General features: G+C 44.4%; 1 protein-coding gene across 2 annotated transcripts in view; it reads left to right on the top strand.

Annotated features, from left to right (window-relative positions):
• GRIA1 (glutamate ionotropic receptor AMPA type subunit 1) overlaps positions 1 to 18,125 on the top strand; it is a 111,765-nt gene that overhangs the window by 81,685 nt on the left and 11,955 nt on the right. For both annotated transcript variants that reach the window (XM_057380919.1, XM_057380918.1), the window contains exons 12-13: positions 13,414 to 13,612; positions 14,105 to 14,352. In XM_057380919.1, coding sequence (XP_057236902.1) covers positions 13,414 to 13,612; positions 14,105 to 14,352 — 447 coding nt within the window. The remainder of the gene's footprint in view (positions 1 to 13,413; positions 13,613 to 14,104; positions 14,353 to 18,125) is intronic.

The raw sequence follows: 18,125 nt of genomic DNA, 5'->3' as shown, positions 1-18,125 counted from the left end.
CACTCAGCACAGCAGGTGGTGAGGTTTGCAGCAATAACTTGCTCTTGTAAATGTGCATTCCTCAGTCTCAGACCAGTCCCCGGGGAACTTCAATCCCCCAAAGAAACAAAAATTTGCTTTTGAAGATAAGTGTTGTCCTTTTTCAGGACAGTCTTACTAAGCAGAGCTTTAAACAGKCTTTTAAGTATTCTAGGGACAACCTGCCAAGGACTTTAAAGACACACTGTGAATTTGGTGATCTGTGGATGGCTGTGACAGAGCAGAGCCGTGGGTTACCTGCTCACAGCCTCTTTGCAGGAGGGCAGCTGGTGTCCTTGAAGCTCTGAAGCCTTCATGTCTGGGCTGGATGAATGTGATAAAAGGCCAGRCAGTCATGGAGAGCTGAGCATGAAGAAGGGATCCATCCCTCCAAATCCATAAAGGGAATGATGGTGGCTCCAGAGGTTCAGCCCAAGGAGGCTGTGAGCTCTGGAATATCTGCTGGAGTGTGTGGTCCACCTTCTGCACCATCACTGTGTGGAACAGTCCCTGCCCATGGTCTGATCTGTCCTGTTTGAGGTGAGACAGCCCCTCAAAGCTTTCAAAGCATGGGCTGATCACAGCAGGGTCAGGGGAAGCCACAGCTCACAGCTGGGCTTAGCTCATATACAAAGGGATTAGAGGAATCAGCGACGTCAGAAATGGGCCATAAACCATTAGGCTTTGTAAAGTGCCACCTTGGCTTCGGAAAATGGCCATGAAATTACAAAAGCACTCATTAAATGTGAAATACAGACCCAGAAAGGAGCTTCTCAGGGCAGGCACCAGAGGTAATAAATAACCCACAGCCAATAGCAAGAGCCTGCAAAGAGGGGAATGTGAAGTAAATCTGACTCACATTGTACCATTTTGAGAACTGTAATTTGATGAATTGTCTTCAGAGCTTAAAATAACCGCAGTGTGTAGCAGCTGTGGAGAGTAGGACCTTGCTGAAGTCCAGCACGTTGCTGCCATTCCTTGCTTAGGATGGAGCTGAGGCCTTTCAGAAGGAGACTGAGGGGATGCTTGGGCTTCCCATCCTCCTCTGCAGCAAAAYGAGGCATCAGAATTTTTCATCTTCTCCATCATTTTCTGCAAAAGAAATTATTTTACTGTAGTGRAAAGGRTGGAAAAACAGGGAGCAAAATAGCRTCTCTTSTCAGCTTCCTGTCTTGATCTTCTATTTTTTGTTATCACTAAATGTGTTGTTTCATATGGTTTGGCCCAAAAGAGACTTCTTGTGTATTGGAGATTATTAACTTTAATCTAGTTACTCTTCCTGTGACTCAGAAAATTTGTGTTTGACTAAAAAGAAACGTATTTGGTTAAAACAGATCTTCCAGAAAGGCATTTATTCTTCATTTGAAGATACCATGAGATAGAAGACAGTTCCTCTCAGCTGAGTTGATGATAGGAGTCTYGTCCAATCTCAAGTTTAGCAGGTGGATAAAAATCATGCAGTATCACCTRATAAATGCAGACATCCTTTGTGCCCAGTCAGAGGAAAATTAAAGAAAGATCTCAAAAAATTAGCCCAACTTCTTGGGGCCTCTCTTTATTGTTGAAACAAAAAATACACATATTTTGCATTCAGATCAAAACATACTGTGAGTAGAAGGGAAATGCATACTCACATCATGGCACAATAGGGTATCATGGACAGCACAGCATGAAATCACTCACAATAATCTGTCTGACTGAGAACAGAGCTGGAGGTGCTGTGAGATGGTGAGTGGAGCTTTCATCTCACTGTGTCTGAGAGAGCCAGGATTGACAGGGGATGTTTTGGGAGCATCAGCAGGGAGAGAYTCTGCTACTCTGTGCAAGGTGCCCTGGGGGGAATGGTGGGGTCAYACCAGTGTGCCCTGAAGGCTGTGATGTTTAACGTGCTCCAGGAGATGTGGAACAAGACACAATCCACCCCTCAGCTCGGGACCTTGAGCCAACACATCCTCACTGGCCAGCAGAGCACGGAGGCTTTGCAGGACACAGCGGCTCATCCGAGCAGTGACCCCTGGCCAGCGGGGCTGGGTGAGCTGAGCAGGGAGGTTTGCTGCCACAGATGATGAATAACTGCACTCCCAGGCAGGAAGGAGTGAGAYAGATGCTGCCTGCTACCCAGTCAATAGATACAATCTATTATTTATAGGCATCTTGTGGACGTGGCTATTTGTTTTTTGTGACACAAAAGCAGCCCTCTGGCTGATCTATACAGAGTGCTCGTGCTCGCTGCTCTCCTCTGCAGGCTCTCTGCTGCACTCCATCACAGTGCTGGTCTGTGAAACAGCAAACACCCTATTTATTATCCACCTGTAATTAATGCTGAGCATTTCCTTCTGCTGTTTTTCCTGCTTGTTTACATTTCTTTTTAGCCCAATTGAAAAAAAGTCACAGGAGACTTCAGATTTTCAGAGACAGCAGCACTTATAAATTTCATCAAGATGTTCTCAATACTGAAAGGTTTTATCCAGCTTTTAGACAAAATCTAAATCAGAAATTGATTAGAACAAAAAAAAATGTTGTGAGGGTTTTTTGGTTATTTTTTAGTCAGAGGTTCAATTTGGATTTTTTTCAAGGAAATTATTTCTGTTCCGTCCTTTGTAAACTTACATTTGCAGGGTACTTAATTATTTTGCTAAAAATTTAGAATTAGAGAAATTAGAACCAGCTGCATTTAGCAATCAAAAGGAATTTAATTCCTTCCTGAAAAGAAGGCTGAGCAGGGGTATTTATCTGATGACTCTTCTTGATTTCAGTAAGCGTCTTCTCTGACACTCCAAGCATCTGCCTTGGAAATGGCCTCAAATTGCACCAAGGGAGGTTTAGAGTTTGGGAAAAATTCCTTCACTGGGAGAGTGGTCAGGCACTGGAAGAGGATGCCCAGCCAAATGGTGGAATTGCCATCCCTGGAAATGTTCAAAATGCATGTTGGGGACATGGTTTAATGGTGAACTTTAGTGGCAGTGCTGGGGTAATGGCTGGATTCGATGATCTCAGAGGGCTTCTCCAACCTCAATGATTCCACGAGGACAAAGCTCAGGTTCATTTATTGGTGGTGGTTTGCTTGAACTGGTGAGCTGACTTTGGTCTGTGAGAATAAAAGTGAGAAATTCAGGACTCCAACTCCTGAAAGTCTCTGTTTCTTGTAAAAGTGTATCAAATGGTGCTGCAATTATCTCTACCTGGCAGAGTTAATTATGTCCAGGGAGAGCAAATTCAGGTCACAGGGTAACAGCAGCAGTTGCAAATCACCAGGAACTGATGACCACACTTATTTCTAAAACGCACTTAACCAGGCAAAGTGACTCACCAGAGGAACAGCTTGACAAATTGCACAATATCCAGCTAAACAGTCCCCTTTGGAGTCTGCGCACTTCCATGGCAACCAGAGTGTGGCAGCCAGGGGAAAATGGAAATTCTTTTAAAGTAGTCATCCCTGCTATCCTTTTTTATGGTTTTTTTCATTTGGGAAAATGCTGAAGGTTACAGAGGACTCAGAAGGAGGAAATAACCAACAGAGAGTGCATTGTTGGAAAGATGCAATTTCATCTGTAAAGGAAAAATTAGTCTTTTGATTTTGCATGCCCTGACATCTGAAAATGTCTGAATGCTGCAGAGGTAATATATGCTTCCTCTACTGACCTGCAAGCTGCTTCCTCAGGATGCTTTCCCTATCAGGCATATCCAGTCACTCTCCCACAGCTCTGACTTTGGGCCTTCAGCACTGAGGTTGCTGGGGGACAGCAAGAAATTTGCTGAAACTCCCCCCATTGAGTGACAGATTCACTAATCATTCCACCAGCTGTGTTTAAAATAAGTCATCAAACACTTCATCCAAAAGCAGATATATTAGGCTAAAAATACTTTTGCAATTTCTTTCTTCGGGACTAAATGAATGTTTCTCATATTTTTCGTTGAAAATAGCAGGGGGGAAAGTGCATTGCCCATTTTTTTTAACACCTTGGGAAGTTTTACTAGGGCATMTGAAAGAGGGTAGATTTGAAAAAGATATTAGGAAGAACTTCTTCCCTGTGAGGATGGTGAGGCACAGGTTGTCCAGARSAGCTGTGGCTGCCCCATCCTTGGAAATGTTCAAGGTCAGSTTGGACAGGATTTGGAGCAACCAGTGGAAGGTGTTCCTGTCCATGGCAGGGGGTTGGAATGAGGTGAAATTTAAGGGGTTGGAATGAGATCCCTTTCAGCCCACACCATTCTGGGATCTCTGACATGGAGCAGGCACGTGCTGCTCGTGTTTCTAATGCTGGGCACTGGCTCAGGACCGTGAGGAGCACTAACATTTACAGGGGAGCTTTCTGCCTGCAGCAGGAGACTCTGAGGTTCCAAGGGACCCCCTTTTATGCTGCACTCAGACTTGCTGAYTTGCAGTCAGTAAGAGAAGCAGCCTTTTTTCCATTTCCTTTCCTCTTGATAAGAAGTTATCCCTGAGCAGTCGGCTCACCTGGGGTCTGCAGTCAGGACTGTGCATGGTTGTGTCTCTCTGATAGCTGGGTTCAACTGCCAAGTGTTTTTGTCAAAGAATAAGGGTTGTGAGGAGCTGAACAACCTCCATCTCCCTCAGGTGGTGTCCTCTGCAAGGCCACCTGTCACACACTGCTTTAATGCTGGCGCTCCAAAAAAATCTTGTAGCTAAGACGGGAAGCCCTGAGCGTGTTTTCACAGGAAAGCCCTGCTTAAATAACGCTTCCATATGCTGTACATTACTTTTATCAGCACTGAGGTATCATGTGCACACTCACTGGATGCACAGTTGAACGAGCTTGGAACTCCTTGATTCAAATTGTTCTGGCTCACAACACAAAAAGCATCCGCAGCTGCTCTTTGTTGGTTCCATCCCTATGGCTGACCTTCCACTAGGATGATTTTTATTCTGCCTTTATTCCGATGGAATTTGGGTTATATTGGACTTGTTCTACTTTTGCCTCAGATTTCATCCCAGCTACTTGTCCTTATAACTGGGGAAGTACCATATCCCCTCTTCATTAAAAGTTAAGGAATGCATTTTTATGCCAAGTGATGTGCATTGTAACACCCCAAAATGGTGAGCAGGTGAAGACAAAATTTTAAAAATAGGACAGAGACACTGTGTTATCCTTTGTGAAAGGCTTAAGGAAGCTGAGTAACTGGGAAAAGCAAAATGTGTGTYGTGCTATGAAATCAGGGCAAAATCCTTGTGYGTTTGAGCAGGGGCTGGAGCTGGASAGGGYAGAGCATGGGACACCTCTGAAATYTTCTGTGCTGCTGTCTTGGTTTTCCTCCCATTTTCACATGGATCAAAGGAGCCTGGAACCAGCTGATTCATGCGCTCTGATGGAAGGAAAGGGCGCACAGCTCGTGTGTGCAGCCCTTGCCTTGAACAGCAGCAGTGCCCTTGATGGCATTCAATCTATTTAATAAAATCGTGCAGCAATTCTGATTAGAGCCTGCCCAGAAGAGTTGCTGCTTACCCTCAGATCCAAAGGCTAAGCAGCAATAATCCAATCATGGTAATCATAACTTACTACTTTGATCTTCAGATAAAAGAGCCTATAGAAGTGCAAAAGTGTTACATCACCGTTATTTGGACAACTTCAAAGCATGTTTTATACACTAATGAATTCTCCCAACACAGTCTGATGAGGAGTAATAGAAAGCGAGTGTGTGAACAGAGGAGTAGAAAGGAAGGGGATGAGTCCTCATATGGTGAAAGGGAAAAGCAATAAAATGAGTATTTGTAAACCTGTGTGTAGGTGTGAGATGTGATGAAGAGTCCACGAGGGTCCAGCTGCAGGTGTCGAGTGCACAGGATGCTCTCCCATAGGAGGAATTTTTTCTTCTCTCTCATTTCTCGAAGCACACCATAAGAAGCAAGATCTCAGGCTGCAGAGMGGAAAACAGAGGGAGAGGGCAGCTTTTCATCTCAGCAGAGCTTCTGAAGCCTTAAAAAATAAAGTCACCAAATGGATCTTAGCAGGTGAAACAGGGGCAGCAGAAACACTGAACGTGTTTTCCCTTCACAGTTTGGGAGTTTTAATGTTAAAAGTCAGGCACACCTGTGCACATAAAGCTCTTCTAAAATCACTGTCTGGGGAGAGCACATTCATTCCTCACCACTTCTGCAGGAGATTTAGTGTGTCCCTGTACAAAAAAGAAAAGCTCAAAAGTGAAACTASAGAAAATCCAATGTGTACTGTCTTGGCGAGGAATCACGTTTTAAATTAGAAATGAGAGACAAAATGAAGGGAATATTTGGAAATATGGGTCAAAGTGAAAATCTTCCAGTGCAGAAAATACTCTCAACCCAGAGCAAAGCCTTTCTCTCATCAGATTGTTAAGTCTGACAAAAGACAGGAAAAAAAATAAAGCAAAATGAACCAAGGCAAGACACCATGGAAGAAGCCTGAACTAGGTTATTGTAGCATTATTGCCCAGAAGTCTCTGAAATGGAGCTCTCATGTAGGCAAATGTAGATGGCTAAAGAGGATCTTGGAAAATGAAAAACTGGTGGCATATAATCCACAACATATTAAATGTTTTTGGGGAAAAAGAAGTTTTTCATCAAGTAGACTTTGAAGAAGAGACTGCAGGAGAGCATATGGAATCCAACACCTCAGTAAAGGACATTGGCACAATAGGCTGTTGTTCAAAAAGAAGGATGAGTGCTGTTAAATTTGGGGCCACATGAGGTTGAGGAAGTTCCTGAATAATGAATCTCCTGGGGCTCTCCAGCAACTGCTTCTGACAAAATTTTATGCTTGTCACCTTGTGAGTTTTTCTCAGCAAAGCGAACAAATGTCATCAGAGTGAGAAAAATACATGCAGAGCCCTTTTTACGGTGAAATTTTTGCTCAAAGGCACGACAAGAGTTGGGGTTTTATTCCTTGTAGCAAAAGCCGGCAAAGCAGCAGAAGAGGGATGACTTTGCCTTTCTCTGGAGCTGCCAAGCAGCCCAAAGTGGCCACGTGTTTCTTAGCAAACCACTGCCTAAACATTCATCCCTTAAACCACCCTGTCTGCAGCAAGGAGAGGCATGCTGTGCCTGTGCYTCAGAGGATGACACTGCATGTCTTCAGATCTACCTCTCTGCCTTTCAACTGCACTCTCATTTTTCCTTAGGGCTCCACATCATCCCTCTGTCCTAGCCCTGCGTTTTCACTGTTTTCAGCAGCCCTCTCGAAGAGTTGAGTGTATTATTCTGCATTTTTAGGGTTAAACATCTCATTTCAGCAGCCAGGGATGCTGTGCAGGGATGGCAGGACCCTCGAGTGAAGGACTTGCCTCAACCCTGCAGTTCTGCYCTGTAGGGAGTGATTTATGGGTCCTGCTGAGGTTGAAGAGGGCTTGCTGCCCATATCAGCCCATGTTTGCTTGGCATCTAGAGCTTCCAACCCTACAGTAGCTGAGCAGCTGGGCTGTGCTTGTTGAGCACACACAGGTGTTGTTTTGGGTCAGTTGAGGACACAGGAGGGCACAACCTGCAAAGTGCACACATCCAGCACCCCCTGCACGGCTGGGCCCATCTGGTGCCACCTCTGCCTTTTGGGATTGAGTCTCTCAGGAAGGGGAATCAAGCAAAGCAGCAGCTCAGAGGTGAATTCCACCTGGTGGCCAAGGCTTGGGGCCACCCACCCAGGACAGGTYCATAAATGTGATTGATCCTCCTCTCCCCCAGCTGGGAGCTACATTAGAGAGATGGAGCAACCTATCCATGATCCTATAAAGTAGCAGGGCATCATGGGGAACAGAAAAACCCATCTCCTGGATGCCAGTCCTCTGATTGGGCTTAGGCACCCCTTGCCTGTCAAAATGCTAAGTGAAAGGCTCAAAAACAGCACGAAGCTGCTCCATGCAGTCATGCTTATACTTAGCACTGCAGTAATCCCAGGTCCAATGACTGGAGAACCACAAGTGGCATGATGCATTTCTGACTAAGCAGGAAAAACTCGTTTTAGAATGAGGTTTTGCCCATTAAAGGGAAATTGAAGGGGGGAAAAAGCGCCAACATATTCTGCAAAAGAAGAGATGAAACAGTGGGAGAGGGAGCATAAACTGCTGTCCAAAGCCATTAGCTCAGGCAGAAAGAAATGGTAAATAAACCATGACTTATAATTACTGCCTCACAGATATAGATCCTCCTGTTGAATCTGGGAGGTTCTGTGTATTTGCAGAGATCACAGTTGATGCAATATTTACGCAGTGAGTGTCCACAAGGCCCCCTTTAGAAAGGGCTTCTGCTGGGATTCTCTAATCCATTCTGCCTCCTTGCTGCATGCGGCTTTGGGGGTCAGATGAACTGGCAGGGTTTGCCTGAAATCACAACAGCAGATCTCCAGCTCATATACAAAAGTTAAGAGACTCTCTGTTTTCTTTCCTTTTTTTTTTTTTTTTTTTTTTTTTTTTACAAGAATTTAAGAAAGAAAAGCAGGACAGAGCCAGCATGGGACTCCCCTCCCAGTACCTGTGCACCTTCAACTTCCTTACCCTGTCTCCCTGGTTAATGTTATTCACAGAGAACCAATATACGTAGCTCTTAGCTCTGTAGAAAATTGTGAGGAGAGATGAAGAGGGAATTTGTACTTCTGGAAGAAAAAAATGAGAATATCAGTAGAAAACATTCTTACTTCTGYAGTTGTAAGAGCTTTCCTGACACTCCATGTTAAAACCCAGCGCTGCAGTCAGGACTCCAGACTCTAAGATTCAGTAATGAGTGAAAGCAAACTAATATGGCAAGAAAATTAGTACTGCAGCTTGTACAGAGAAACTTGCATTATGGTTCTTGAATTTTGTGGCAAACAGTTGTTTGCTCATTCAAAATTATCCATGGCATAGCAGAGAGTAAGAGGATAAGAGATCTGCAGTCTGTACTTGATGGATGCATCCAGAGCTGTTCCCAGCTCCAGAATCCCACACTGAGTCCTTCCCTTTGCCTTTTGAGTAAACCTGGGGTTCATGTCAGGGATGGAGGGGAAGTGGYGAGGCCAATCAGGCCAGATGGTCTGTGACACAGGGGAAAAGCAAAGCTCTTTACATTCACAGTTTAACGCTGAAAATTTGCTTAAAATAAGAGCAAAACTGGTGCAAAATGTTCACAACTAATCCACTACTGAGCCAGACTTCAATAGAACCACGGGATTGTCTRGATCAGTATCAAATTCACAGAGTAGTGCTGGAGATCAGAGGCTCTGTGTGGGTAGAAGACCAAAAGTGGGTTTGACCCACAATCAGTAGCACAAGCACAGAAGAACTTTCCTTTCAACAGTTTTGCATAAATTCATTCAGTGACAAATATGTCAGTTGAGTAAGTGAGCCTTTATTAGACTTGAATTTAACAGCAAATCTGGGAAATCCTCCCGAAGCAACTATGGCTTTRGAATCCCAGATTTGCACTTCTAATTAAAGCACTGTCAGTTTAGGTGTAATTCTCCATAAGGAATGGATTTGGGGAGGGGGAAGGGAGAAGTGAGAGAGAACTGAGATGGTGCTTGAACAGTTTTCCAATGCAGTTCACTCTGTGTATTTTCTGATGATATTGTGAATWTTTTTTTGCAAAAATGTATTGTTCTCTTCTAATAGATGACAAAGCAGAGGCAAACTCCTGCCAGCTTTTCCTACCTTCCGTGAGGGATAAGATCAAAGAGAAAATTGTTTGATCAAGGATTGCATTTTGTTTTAAGAAATGAGATTATAGCTGCATGATTTTCTATTTCTGTACCAATCCATCAATGCTAGGGCTAAAACATTARAACAAATCTCTTCATGGAAACAAAGGGAAATTGCAATTCCTTTCTGTTTTCTGCTGGCRAAATGCAGTTGTTTTTGCAAGGAAAGGTTTAGAAAGAGTCATCTAAGAAAATCAAAATTAWTATTTTCAGCTTGGTCATCTGCAGTATTTTCATCAGGCAGATTTAAAATAGCACATTTCAGAATTATCTTTTAAATTATGCATGTGGTAGGTAAGGATTTAATGTATTATAAAAGCTGAAAGAAAATTATTTGTAATGAGAAAGCAGAAACAAAATTGTTTACCATGTTAAAATTACACCATTTAGCCTTTCAGAAATTAAACTAWAAGTAATAGCAAAAGCCAAAGCTTGGACAGCCCCAAAACAAMCATTTTCAGAGTGCTACTTTTAGAGGACATTTACAACCCTTATCTTTGCATTCCAAATGAGAATATTAAGGTTTTATTTACAATTTCAGAGTTTTCCACGGTCCTGAAATCTTGATTCCCAGCCAGCTCTAATTTTAAGTAGATTGTGCGCTGTGGATAATGAGGGTAGAGTATTYACTACTTACTCCTGCAAGGGTAATSATGGAAAGGAGCCTCCTGTTCTTGCTGCTGTTCTGTGAGGGACAGGCAGGATCCCAAGACAGGGAGAGAAGCAGGAATATGTGTGTTATTTTATACAGCACAGGCAAGGACAGAAGGAAAAAACAAGATATCTTAATTTGGATTGTGTAGGAAAGAAGAGTCTAGGTGCAGAAGGAATAACACAGGTTGACAAAGGTACAGTTTAGCCTATCTAGATATTTTACCCCTTTCTGCACCCCAGAATTAGCCATTCATTACAGCTTCTTACACTGTTAGCCTTGCTTATTTTAGCCTAGATTGCCTAGATTAGCCAAAAAAAGAGATTTTTTTTAGACCCTGTTATTTGCAAGGATTACTATGATAATGAACATGAATAAATCCAGAGGTCAAGTAGACAAATCCAAATATCTGAACCTTAGCACACCTTTAAAGCACTACCCAGGGYGCCCTGTCTCACCTTAGCCCTGCARAGGGCTGAKTTCCTGACTCSTTTCCACTCAYAAAGGAGCAGATTCCTTCATTTTATGCTTGAGCAGGTACAGGGACACGTCCTCATGCAAGAGGATTTAAACCCYATAGCACCCATTAGTGAAGAGAAAAGAACTTGAGCCAGGGTTCAAGCTGCAGAACATTTGTTAATCAGCTGCAAGGTCATTTTCTGTTACCCAGCTCCAGAGTGTGACACTGAAAACCTCACAGTGACTTCAAGGATGAGCTCTGTCTATCCTCTGAGACTGCTCTTGCTGGAGCATAAACATAATTCTAAGTCCCACTGGTTTTTGACCAGATTTTTAGCTTCTTATTGTTGGAGTTACTCCTAGAAATCAGACATTGGCACTTTCCAAATGTTTCCTGTGATGGAGGCACTGCTGTTGTTCTGCTTGGTGTGCAGAAGCAGCAGAACCAGGTGCTGGCAGATATCTTCTGCCCAAGCACTTGCCATGGTAAGGAGTAACAGACTCAGACCMTCAACAGAAAAGAGAATTCCAACTTGCTCTGTTCAGCCTGTGTTCACTGCTCTTGAGCCACAGGGGTGTCACATGGGGATCATATCTGTTCCTGTGATGTTTATCATGACTATTGCTACATCCTTTATTGAATTTCTCTGCCCTTCCCACCCTCCATCCAGGCCAGCTCTCCCTTGTGCTGAATGCTGCACAGTCAGGGAGCAAAAGGACCCTGTCCTGCAGATCCCATGTGCTGAGTGTTTTCTCTGCTGTGCCTTCCAGCAGTTTTGTTTCACAGCTTCCAGCTCCACCTCAACCCAGCAATGAGGGCAAACATTGTGTCTGCAGCAGTGTCTGCAGCAAAACATCACCCACATGAGCCCCCACCACGCAAGCTGCTGGCCTGCTGTCCTTTCCTCCAGAGTCTGGGAGAGTGAGCACACCCCTCCCCGTGCCATGGGGAGGAATGAGCAGCACCAGCAGCACAGACAGTCCATGATGGACACACGAATCCTGCCTGCATCCTTTCATCTCTCAGGGGAAAGGAACAGCCCTTTCTCCCTCTTCTCCCAGCCCTCCCTGTTACCTTCCAGGCTCAATACACCCCAGTGCCTTTCCCAGGCTGTCAGTGCCAGGTGTGAAGGTGGCATAAAACACCTGCAAACTGAGGGCAGGCAGCCCCTGGATTAGCTGGTGGTGAATACCACCAGAATGTCGAGGGTCTGAGGCAGAAATCCGGCTGACTGTCACTGAAGGGATGGAAATGAGTCTCAGAAATATCCCATCTTCATCAGGAAGGAAAGGCRGTGTAATTTGCAGCTGGAGATGAATGTGATTATTTGCCATGCAAATGGATTATGCCAGCTCAAAGTGGCCTTCATCAGCAGAGATTGTTGTRTTTGACATTAGCTGGTTACTTTTGTTTTATGCCTCTGTGCCTTTTCTGAGTGCTTCCTTCCCTGAGCACACATCATCCAGRCTAATTTTCTTCCTCTTCCTCATCAATCTGAAGATGTGTGAGCTGAATCTATAGCTGCCTCCCTCCCCAACCCCTCTCCAAAGACGAAACAAATGGTAAAGCTGTATGTATCCACAGTCCTGCAGGCTGAGATTTCTCTGCAGATGGGAAACAAGATGGTCACATTTATCTCACATAACTTTAGCCCTGGACTGGGACATCTCTGTTACCATCCCATAAATCATATTTCTGTGGAGTGATTCAAATCAGCAGAAAGACAATGCTGAAACATGAACCCCCATGGAGGAATAAGTGGTGTTTTTCATGGGCAGGTCCTCCTCMGTCAGGCTGTCTGGCTTTATCAAACAGCATTGTATGTTCCCTTCTGCCTTGGACAGTGCTCTGMATCTAGAGAAGGAGCATATAAATAATTTAGACAGAATGCCTGAATCCTGACATCATTCTAAAATAATCTCCCACTCTTACAAAATTATTTGAAAAGAGTTTAATATTAATCAGTGCCTGCTTGACTTATTTGCCTCTGTAGCTACAGTTAATTGGATGTTTGATTGCAGTACAAAACACCTAGATTTTAAAGCATTATTATGAACATCTTGTCTAACCATCTGCTGAATACAAAAGGGAGAATGTCAGTAGGCAAATTATTCATTAAGACCGTAACTCCTCTCTGAGCTTCAATGTGCCTTAGAGAAAAAACTGAGGGGTTGTTTTTTTAAACTTCAGGTGATGGTGGAGCTGACCAAAAGATCACAGCTGGGCTGTGTGCCTGCTCTGGTTCCATGCTGGTGATCCTTCCTGCCAGGGGTACATGGAACAACAAACCTTCACAGAAACATTGTTAAAAGGCATTGCCCCCTACCCAGCTGAATTTTCTCATAATTATCTCTGTTTTTTTTTTATTAATATTATACTCCAAAAGGAATAGAAAATCAAAGCAATTTCTCTCCATTTATTTTTTTCACAGTGAATTTTTTCACCCCCCACTCTAATTACATTGACACCTTTAAAAGTTAATTAAGCACTGAGACAAACTTTTGGCTTCCTTGGACTGGAGAGCGTGACTTTGGGTCAATGGCCATGCAAAGGATGAGCCTGCGAGAGCAAGCTGCACCTTTCAGACCCTGCCCCTGCTCCTGCCTGACTCTCCTCTCTGTGCCCAGGTCTCTCTCCGGCCGCATAGTCGGTGGCGTCTGGTGGTTCTTCACCTTGATCATCATATCCTCCTACACAGCTAACCTGGCTGCCTTCCTCACCGTGGAGAGGATGGTGTCTCCCATCGAGAGCGCAGAGGACTTGGCCAAGCAGACAGAAATCGCCTACGGGACCCTGGAGGCTGGCTCCACTAAAGAATTTTTTAGGGTAAAAAGGAAACTTTAAARCAAATGTTTTTCTTAGCTTCTTGTTTGACAAGTCCTGCAGGTCCATCCTCTCTCATCCTCAGCTCAGGTCTGGTTTTTTCCTTTTGCTTCCCCTCACCATGTTACAGCCTGCCGGAAGATTGGCAGTGACTCCAGTGCATGTGCTATTCTGTAGTTGTGAACACAAATATGGAATATCCGTGCACTTCTCCACGTTACTGAGGAGCTCCTCTGAGCAACTCCAAATGAAACCGTCTCCAGATTTCCAGCTTGGTTTGCCCTTGGTTTGATCCACAAAATCACTCCATMCACAAACAYRGGCCAGAAAATCAGGGATTKGTCTGGGCCTGGTGCAGAAATGGCMATGTCCTGTTACCCCTTTAGGCTTYCTTGGCCCATTTGGTTGTGGGTGTGTGCTCAGCCCAAGCTGGAAATCYCAGGGGGCACCCAAACCTCTGTTAACGTTCTGTTGGGTTTCTGCTGTCCTACGCAGCGCTCCAAAATAGCAGTGTTTGAGAAGATGTGGACGTACATGAAGTCAGCCGAGCCCTCCGTTTTTGTGAGGACGACGGAAGAGGGGATGATCCGGGTGAGGAAGTCCAAAGGGAAGTATGCATACCTGTTGGAGTCCACCATGAACGAGTACATCGAGCAGMGGAAGCCCTGYGACACCATGAAGGTGGGAGGTAACTTGGACTCCAAAGGCTATGGTATTGCAACGCCAAAGGGGTCTGCGCTCAGGTAAGTAGCTCGGATTTGCTTCCTTTTGCCAAAACACCCAGCAGATCAATGTATGCACACAGTTCAATCTCCATTGCCATGTTAAACACGAGAGCYTGGGGCAAGGAGCTGGGGGAGGTGGAGGAAAAGAGGGGGTGACCACTCAGCGGGGAAGTAAAACGCACTGCTCCCACTAAACAGCAAAGGGAGTGTCTAATCCTTCAAGCCCTGCATTTGGAAACTGGATCCTGGCTGATCCACCTGCTATGAATGTGTCTGCTGTATGAGGTGATGGCAGGGGGCTGCTGTGGTGTAACCATTGGTTTCACAGAGCTTTATCCAGAAGGGATGTTCATCCTGTGCCATGTGAACTGCACAGCTTTGCAGGGTAYGGGATTACCCCGGCTTGGATCCATGCTTGCAGAGGGAGTTCTCATGGGGAAAGCATTTTGGTGTTTCCTAAAATGAAATGCTGGTTGGAAGAGGTGGGAAGTCCATTTTGAAAAGCCCTGCAAAGGGTGACCTCTTTCATTCACTGAGTCAGTTCAGATCCCACCAAGCACCAAATTTATAGCAAGTCCAAGGGGGTACAAATACTGCATTTCTGAGCCCAAACCTGCAGCTGCCACATGCCTTTGCCTACTGGCCTGTGAAATATCGTCAGAGACCTCCCTTTAAAAAGAAGAACTGTTTAAGAACACAGACCCAGGCCTGAGTCARTAGCAGAGCTTGGGCACTGCACACAACCACACTGCTGAACATGACTGTGAAAATTGGCCTATTCAGAACAGAATTACCATAGTCCGCAGACTGTTGTTGTGATGGACATGTCAGAAGGGTGGTTCCTTTTGGCAGCAACCATGTCAATTCCTCATGAGGAACATAAGTTGTAATGGTTTCGTAAATTCTCAGGATCTGTAACTGTAAGTAATCATAATGATGCTCCAACATGTTTAGTTAATTTTTGAGCTATTTATTAACAAAAACTTGTTGACCAGAAGCATATGTGTGACCTTACACTTGTTTGCTAACATTACCCAATGCAGAGACATTTAATCCATGATCTCTGGATTRCCAGAAACCAGATTATTGCCAGATGAGCATTTACAGAAGGATCTGTCTGCTCACAACAGTGCCCAAAGTATCAAAGGTGCACCAACTGGTAGTGGGTTAGACCCAAGGATTTGGATTACCACATTTCTCAAGTCAGCTCACATTTGATTCAGCACTCCTCACATCAGCAATATCTTCAGAAAAACTGGTGTGACCACTGCAGGTGACAATTTGCACCTCCAGAGCACTGGGTGCAGAAGGCAGCTCTCACATCCGGTGCAGTTCAGGCTCTGAAATGACTCAGGTTCCTCCAACCAAAAGTGGACAAATTCTCATGGCTTTGAGATGCTTTCTGTGGCACACTCTCCAGAGTTTGTTTTCAGACTTGGGAATATGGAAATTAGGATGAAGGGCTGATTCTATTTAATTAATTATTTTTATAAGCATCAATCTTGCATCCTAATTTTGATATTATAAAAAAAAACAAACAAAAAGGAACATCCTACCTGTCTTGTAATTTCTGGCATGTGAAGGAGCCATTTTTCATGCTTCCAAGAAAAACAAACCACAAGGAAGAAAATTGCATCAATCATTTTACTTTTGCAACTCCAAACATCCCTCTGTAGGCATGACTCCAAAAATTCCTAACATTTCTCTCTGTTTCCTCTTTTTCATCCTGGTTTGCATGTAAACCAAATTTCTTATGGTTCTAATGGCAAAGGAGGAATGCTTGATTTTCCATCCGATGGTGTTTCTTTGGAATAGTTCCTGTCCGTTTTCTGTCCCATCATGTCTGTTTTGTTCCTGTTTTAATTGTTTTGATCTCAGTAGCTCCCTACAGCCATCGTGTAGTGTCTGTTTTCCCCCTGGGGCCCTGCACGTGAGAGGTTGCCCTGAGAGAGGTGACGTTCATGGGGCGTCTGTCCAGCACGTCAGCCTGTCTCTCACTCAGTCTCCATCCTCACTCACTCCCATCCACAGAGCAAAAGCTCTGAGCCAGGATTGCAGGAGGTTTATGACACGGGCCTGTCGTGTATCAGGTGTGTTTTAGAAGTTGGGCTTTGTAGCCAGACCAGTTTTCCTGCATTTAGGATAGCTGGATAGGAAAGAATCCGAGAGATACCACAGAAGCATTCACCGTGTATTTTTTTGCTTCTACATGGGCACACAATGCCAGGATGCTGCCACAGATGAGTGAAAACAAGATTGGAAATCCAGAAATAATTCTACAGTAGGTGCAAACAACCCTTTCAGAACATCAGTTTGGTCTCTTGGACTGCTGTAAGAAGTTGCTTCTTCCTCCTAGGTGAATCTGGCTTTGAATATCTTTTGGCCTCCAGATGTTAAAATTTAGTTGTTTAGGCATTTCTGAGAAGGGCAGTGATGGGAGGGCAGGAATTGCACCTCCCAAGACCAGCGAGTTCAAGCTGTGATCCTGCCTGTCACTCTGCTGCAAAACACACCCATTTACCCAGCAGATCTTCTCCACTGTTGGAGAAGTGATCCTAAAGAGGGGAAAAAAAGCCAAATTATCCAAAACTGGAGAGAAAACCCARCAAATTCTCTGTAAGTCTGGGCTCAGGGAATAGAGAGGTTTTTGAGATGGCAGTCTGTGAGAGTAAGTTCTTCAGAGCAGCATTTTGACATTGAAGTTCCATAAAACAGAAGTCAGCTTTTTTAGGGTCTGTGAGTAAATACAAAATGTTCCCTGTTAAAAACCCACCTTCATTCAGGACCCCAGACTTTTCAGTCTTTCACCAAAACACAGTGAAGATGTAGTACAGCCTGTTCTGTGTGCTCCCCAGGAGCTGGAGTGACAATTAACTGAAATGAAGCTTCCTGGGAAAGAAAACACATAATGTTCAGCACATGGCCCCAGAAATCATATGGCTGATAATGGAAACTGCAATACATGTACTTTGTTAGCACCTTGTACCCACATAGAAGCTGCAATGTATTTTGGCTCATTAGTTAACTAATTTTTCACAGATGGTTCAGGCATCAGAGTGCTAAGTAACCTGTATTSTGTTTTAGAAGACAGAATGATTGTGATTTACTTAATGTTAAATTCTTTCTGGGTCTACACTCACATGTTCACATTTGCTTTAAATGCAACCAAAGTCAGGCTCTGACCWMAGCACTGTTAGAGYTGAAAAGGGAAAATATTCAGCCACYTTCAAATCTACACTTTCGCCTTCTCTTGGACTGGTAGCAAGCTTGAYTGCATGTGGATTTTGCTTTTTGAAGGCTGGATTCTGCCTGAAGGAGGCTCCCAGTCTTTGTGAAGGCTTCAGTGCTCGGATGGAATCCCAACAGGCAGAGCCGTGGARGGCTCGTGGAGGTCAGCACATTCCTCTTGCTCACAGTCAGGCTCATTTTGGAATTGCAATACAGGAAAACAGCCCCCTTGGCGAGGGTTTCTTGGCGTGGCACAGAGCACAGATTCTGAGATGGGAGCTGCAAGGTCCTTGGCCTTTTTRAGGACCTGCTTTATTGACATTCAGGGTGWGTTGGTGTAAGGCTCAGCCCTCCACCTCATCCATGATTTTTAAAGCCCCGTCATGTTCGTGTTTCGCTGTGCTTAGCTTTGTATCTGTGTTTGAAGCAATGTCAACACCAAAATTGCACCCAGAAATGAACTGTGCCCATGTGCAGAGCCTGCAAAACTCACCACTGCACATCCTGAGCCCAGGGGCTCCCCCAGATGTTCCCCACTGGCACAGGGACACGTGAACAGGTCT

Source organism: Malurus melanocephalus, unplaced genomic scaffold (genome assembly GCF_030028575.1).
Source record: "Malurus melanocephalus ecotype Western Australia unplaced genomic scaffold, MMel_1.1 scaffold_482, whole genome shotgun sequence".
NCBI classification, from domain to species: Eukaryota; Metazoa; Chordata; class Aves; order Passeriformes; family Maluridae; genus Malurus; species Malurus melanocephalus.
This window is presented reverse-complemented; position numbering and strand designations above follow the sequence as displayed.